General features: G+C 36.5%; 1 protein-coding gene across 1 annotated transcript; it reads left to right on the forward strand.

Moving 5' to 3' along the window:
* The first annotated feature begins 562 nt into the window (after nucleotides 1-562).
* ID4 (inhibitor of DNA binding 4) lies at nucleotides 563-4,826 on the forward strand. Its single transcript, XM_075213132.1, has 3 exons — nucleotides 563-1,246; nucleotides 2,047-2,106; nucleotides 2,600-4,826. Exons 1-2 carry the CDS (start codon nucleotides 899-901, stop codon nucleotides 2,092-2,094), a joined length of 396 nt encoding a protein of 131 aa, XP_075069233.1. The 5' UTR covers nucleotides 563-898; the 3' UTR covers nucleotides 2,095-2,106; nucleotides 2,600-4,826.
* Nucleotides 4,827-6,688: the final 1,862 nt, after the last annotated feature.

Raw genomic sequence — 6,688 nt, forward strand, 5'->3', positions numbered from 1 at the left:
TATAATACCACTCACTGCCTGCAACTTTTTACTGATATTTCTGCATTGACATGGCATATAAAACAGCTGTCCTTCCATAGTAATCAGCCATCATTTCACATTATGAAAACCTGTGTAATGGGCTACAGGTATGGGGGAGCACATATGCAAAGGGTTTAGTGTGTGGTATTAGGGGATCTGGGAGAAATAGGGGTGTTTTTCATGACAGAACAGAAGGTGTTTTTTTTTTACATTTTTGCATTGACATGGTGTATAAAACAGCTGTCATTCCATAATAATCGGCCATCATTCCATGTCATTCCACATGTAAAACATGACCAAATATCTTAGCAATAAGTGTGTGGAAAATATAATTCTGAAGTGTAAGATTTTATAAAATATACATGAATGTTCAATTTGCTTTCATTATAGTCAATTGGCATTCCCTTTAGCAGACTGGAGCTGTCCTTTTAGTTCGTCCCTTCAGTTACTGCTTATCCTCTGTCGCTCTCCTCCCACTATTTACTCCTCCCTCCATCTCTGCTGTCACCCTCCCCACTCCATCCCTGCCATAAATATGCGAGCACAGAGGCTGTTAGCAGCAGGCTGCAGAGCAGGGAATGTGAGAGAGGTTTGTTTGACTGGAGACATTGATATCTTCCCGTGCAACAACTGTCTGCATATACTCCTCATCCCGAGTGCTTCGTTATCTCTAGCAGGAGGAATCTGCTTGATGCCTGAACAGACCTGTTAAGGAACTGCCTCTACTAGAGTATTTTGTGCTGTTTATAAAATAGAAGGTTTACTGACCCTTCTGTGTCTCTGCATTGGATTAACATTTGCATGTTCTGTGTTTGCTCCTGCACAATTCCAAGGTAAATACTGCACAGAACGCACACCAGCCTTATCGGTGCCTGCAATGAAAGCTGTGAGCCCAGTGCGTCCCCATAGTCGGAAAGCCCCTGTGCCGGGCGTGTGTGGGGAGCTGGCGCTGCATTGCCTCTCTGAGCATAGCCTTGGTGTAACTCGTTACAAGATGGAAGAAGAGGAGTCCTTGTGTCTGCAATATGACATGAATGACTGTTACAGCCGTTTGAAAAGGCTGGTGCCTACCATTCCCCAGAACAAGAAAGTCAGCAAAGTGGAGATTCTGCAGCATGTTATTGACTACATACTTGACCTGCAGCTAGCGCTGGACACACACCCTGTGTTGCTGAGACAGCAAGTGCCTCCAAGGACCCCACTAACGGACCTCAATAATGACCCGGTAAGAGATGCCCACCTACATAAATGGTCGTCATGTTGTAGTGAAAGTAGAGGTTGTGTTGAATGTGTATTGCCATATATCAGATGATGGCATAGGCTATTTTCTGTAGTATTGTGTCTATTGTATCAGTGCCACAGTGGTCTTGTAGTATCTCAGAGTCTAATGACAGCTCTGGCATCTGAGAAAGGACAGATCCACCTGTCACAGCTCGGCTGCTTCACATCAGTCCCACACAGGGATAAAAGCACTCAGCAATGTTTTGTCTTCTCCCCAGATGGCAGGTTATAGTCACTGTTCTGCGTTATTCTTGTAATTTCCTCTTGACCAGAAAACAGCAGTTCCATGATGCGTGGAAAGCAGCTGTCTCTTCCTCTTGTTTATACATCATGATTTTTTTTTTCTATGAAAATGTGTTGCAATCATGTTCCTTACCAAATGCAATAATTCACCAACACGTTGCTTGCCTTGGCCCGTTCACAGCTGAAAAGCAGGGATTGCCATCACCCTCTCCCAAATTCTGATAGCTGTTAAGTCCCCTGCTACGTGCCAATTGCCTGGCAGCTGAGTATATGTCCGATTTTAATTAAGAGCAGGCAAGCTGAAGGTGATCCTTCTTTTGTGTGTTTTCTGATCGCTGTTGTGTGACCTGTCACAGCCCCTCTCACGAGTGGCCCATTCTACTAAAACAAACACTAGGCAGTGCAAGACTATTATCACCAGTTCTCTGATTTTATTTATTTTTTATTTTACATTTGCAGCATTATACCTTTTATTTATTTGTTATTTTGTTTCTGTTACAGGCTGCATCAGTTGTGAACAATCAAAGCGATAGTATAATGTGTCGCTAGAATGTGTGTGAGGTAAGTCTGGACCTATGCATTAAAGACACATTATAATGATTATTTATTTGTATCCAGTTATAAATTAAGGGTGTCTATGCCAGATATCCATCTTTAGTCATGTGCAATGATTGATTTTATAGTCAGAATTCCTGCTAAAACAAGAGTTAATGTTTAATCGAAATACTGTAAATGTTAAAGTTCCTGTTTAGGTTTTTTTTTTTTTAAATATATATTTATATCTCTATCACAAATTAAGATGGAATTAGTGGGGGGCTTATATTTTTGGGGGGCTCAAGAGACAAGATCTACCCACAGCACTGTGTGAGAGCGTGGACTGAGCAGTCCATTGCAGCTGCGTTCCTGTGCTGGGGCTGGCTTGGGAGCTGTGCTTGTAGTTTGACCTGGTTTGTTTTGGGTTGTTGATCAAGCATGTCTTGTGTTTTGTTGGTGGCGCCAGTAAGTCTGGAGCAGAATGGTTCACACCCCCCCTCTATTCATTCCTCTTCCACAGGTGTGCAGCAGGCAATTCCAGAGCCAGGAGGAGCAGAGAAAAAGAGAGACAAATTAGAGAATAAGGGAGGGGAATGAAAAACAGTCACCAGACAAAAGAGGGGGAAAAAAAAAATCAACCTACACATCGCTTTTACACACTACGGAGAATATAGTCGTTCGCCATTTGTGCACGCTCATGCCACTTCACACTGTCTTTCCCATCTTCTTGTATCATCAGACGTGAATTTTACATGCACTGTGGAAGTCCCTGAACTGATGGAATAGGGAGGGTACAGCTTAGAAAAAAAAAAAATACACTATCAAATGAAGAACTGAATTTTGAAGCTTTACTAATATACCAGAGTATTGTAGATATTTTGTCTTTACATCTATTGTTTAAAATAGATGATTTTATTGTTCCAGGGAATTTTCTTCTCCCTGCAGGAATGTTACATATTGTATAGAAAAAAAAAATTGAGTGACATTTCATACTGTATATATAGAGATGTTCTATAAGTGTAAGTGATAAAAAGTATATGCTTTAATAGACTACTGTAATTATGAAGTATTTTTAATTAAATATTTTGTGTAAATATGAATGTGTTATTTTTTTTGGTTTGCTTTTTTTTGTTGTTTTTTTTTAATCACTGGGTACTTGATTTTTTTTTTTTATCTGTATAAGCAAAAAGTATCTTGGGATGTAACTGAGGAGATGTTAAAACATTAACTTTTTAACTTTCCACTAACTTGAATCTGACAATAATTTACCTGCATGATTGCATGGAATGTATTAATTGGACTTGTAACTGTCTCAGTCCAGTATGCAAAAATCAACAAATTCCTCAAAGTACAGCTTCATGTGTATAAATATGAAGCTAGTTTATAGACTTTGCAGGAAATATTTGTTTTAAAATATGTGGTGGAGGAGGTTTAACCCTACGATGTAACATTACATTTTAGATATATTAAAATTATTATGGCCCCCAGGATATGTTGTTTCTCTTGGTTGGTGGAGAGAAGATTTGTAAGATTACATTTAATATCTTTCTGGTCTTTCCCATATACTGAACACATTCTTTTTATGCGTGAAAGTTGCTTTTCTCTGCATAAATGATATGTTCGTGGTACCAGTGTTATAAAAATGACAACCAGTCAGATTTTTTTTTTCCTGTTTTCTAAACATCTGCTTGTTCTCACTTTTTAATTATGTGAACACTCACCTCTCTAAATTCACAGACCCTTCATAGAATATCTATCGGATTATGTAGAACATGGTGTCGTTTTTGGCAATTCTATACTTGCATTGAAATGCAGCATTACCAAATTTTATGATAAGCATAATCGTGCAGTGGATATGCTAGCAATAAATCCTTGTAAATGTGAGTGCCGCAGATCTCTCCACCACCTTGTTGCGTGAAGAGGGGTTGCAATAGATATAAAAAATGGCTAGATTTGTACGCACATTTAATTGTGTGAAATTGGACATTCCTGTTTGTACGCACAATGTAAACTGAACAAAATATGCCACAAAATATGTATCCCTGTTATACATAATCCCATTAGTCACTTAGGACAGATTCTACTTCCGTGTTCATTCTTTGGTTTGCATGTATTCAATTAGCGTATGAATATGGCCAATTATGGTCATTTACTACCACTCTTCAGTTATTTTTTTCCATAGAAGCAACATCTGGTTTTAAATTATATTAGTGAGTACAATCCTAATTTAAGAAGCATATTCACCATATATATTTGGTGGTTTGAGATATTGTCCTGCTAATTATAAAGTGACCGCGCCACCCCCCTTCCTCCATGTCTGTTATCTCAGTGGACGCTGCGCTAGGTAAGCAGACAGTTTATTGCTTGCAACCAAAGGAAATGTTACTGTACCTACAACTGTTTGAGTTACCAATACAGATTTTCATTTGTTGAGACCAGGCGAAACCTAAACTGTTAATAACAAAATGTTTAATTTTCCTGCAGTTACTACTGTATCTCCTCATGTATTTTTACACATGAGTATTAAAAGTACATTTTTGTACGGATCTCATTTTTTTTGTCTTTCTTAATCTGTGTATTTTAATGACATTTTTAAATTAACTTTATTATGTAGATGTTTTGCTTTAGACAATTTCTGCAAATATAGATACATGTCTGTGACACAAACCTCTCATTTTTACCATGATTGCTGCCACTAATGTCCACAAAGTTACACTTAATAAAGGAATGCATTTCACATTTTGCAAGCACATTTCCTGAGCAATTGACTTAACTTCTATGGCAAATTGATGTATGTGAATTCGGAAGAGTATCAGAATAGTGAAAATGTGGTTTTGAGTTGTGGGGAAGCAAACTATGACTACATCAGAAGTATATTCATCATTGCAAAATTTTCATCACAGTTCTGGAAGCATCCGATTTGCCCTTTTTAATTACCTTTGTGACATACTTATTATTCAAAAATATATTTACATTTCAAAGAGTGCACTTAAATATTTGCTAGTCACAATAGGTGATGGTAGTAATTATTTTACCAATACTTTATGTGTCAGTAATTAAAAATACCATATGGAAATGTATAAGAGAAAACAGATGCACATACTTTTTTTAATTATTTATATATAAATACGTATTTTAGGATTTTGGTGAATACAATACTGAATCCATGACCTTATTTTTGAGTGCTAATTTCCATTCTAAAATTCAATACGGGCTGCCATCAAAATAATAAAATAATTTTTCAGTTACATAGGTCCTGGAAGCAATAGCTCCCAGTTTTTAAATAAAAGGATATAACATAGTATTTGTATTCATCCAAATCTTACTTAAAACATTAGTATTCCGTGAAATCCCCAAGTGGATCTTGGACTTGGTGCATTCTTAATTTTGACCCAAAATAAGTGCATTTCAGCTACAGGTCATTTATGATTTTAATGAAGACCCCTGACAGAGGAGCTGTAATATACTGGAGTTAACTGCAAATTGTGTTAAATTGGGGGGAGGGAATACTGTGTTTGTAACCATAACATAATAATTCTGGCATAGGCATGACATACACTTTTACAAACACTTCTGTGAATAGCAGTTTAGAGTATTCATTATATAAAAGCAGGAAAAATTAAAACCTTTGTAAATATATAGTACTATATAATAGTAGATGGACATTACTATACTAGCTAGCTGGATAAAGACAATGTCAGCCATGCACATTTATTTATAAACCATCTTTTGGATCAGGTCTGCTATCACACTAGATAGCTCAATGTATGTTGGCTTAACCTTAAGTGTGTCAAAGGGTCTTTAACATGCCCCAATGTGCAATCTCCTGTGTTTGTCGGCCTTGTCATCTCTTGGAAATATGTGTTGAAACACTTCAATCTTTAGAATGCATGCAGAGCCACACAAATGCTCGTTACTGAGTTGTTCGTGCTGGAAGCCACAATAAATGCATTTTCCAAGTAACATTGAATACATCTCATTCAATACAGTTTTCTTATATAGATCACATGAATAGCCTACTGTTAACACTTTAAATTCTAAGTGGATTAGAGATGCTGAGAATATTAAACCTCTTATATGGGCACATTTAAATTGCAACATTATTAGTATTTGGGTAACATATTTTCATTACAACTACTATCTATTATGGATTTACAAACACAACATTCGCAGTTTGAATACATTCTGGGTTTAATTGACGTATTTTAATGACCATTTTTAAGTGAAGTTGCTAGACTTGGTATTTTTGCAATATTGGGAGGATTTCTTTACTGGTCTTTCTTTGCACTTTTTTTTTTAAAAACTAAATAAGACTACTTGACACATCCATTGACCTATATATGCTACAGGTATTTAAAATATTGGAACAACCATTTCCAGTTTGTGACCATGACGTGCATTAAAAGGAAGGTTTTAATAACGATAAAGGTGGCTATCTTGAAATACTCAGTTGGTTTCTTACTGAGTAATCTCTTATGATGAAAAAGAAAGAAAGAACATCAACTGCAAAAAGTATAGTTTATTAATTTACATTACAATTCTAATAGAATCTTTTGTTTGTCTGCGTTTTATATTATGTCAACCTTGCTTTGTTTGAAATAAAGAAGTT

This window comes from Mixophyes fleayi, chromosome 5 (assembly GCF_038048845.1).
Source record: "Mixophyes fleayi isolate aMixFle1 chromosome 5, aMixFle1.hap1, whole genome shotgun sequence".
In the NCBI taxonomy this organism is placed as follows: domain Eukaryota; kingdom Metazoa; phylum Chordata; class Amphibia; order Anura; family Limnodynastidae; genus Mixophyes; species Mixophyes fleayi.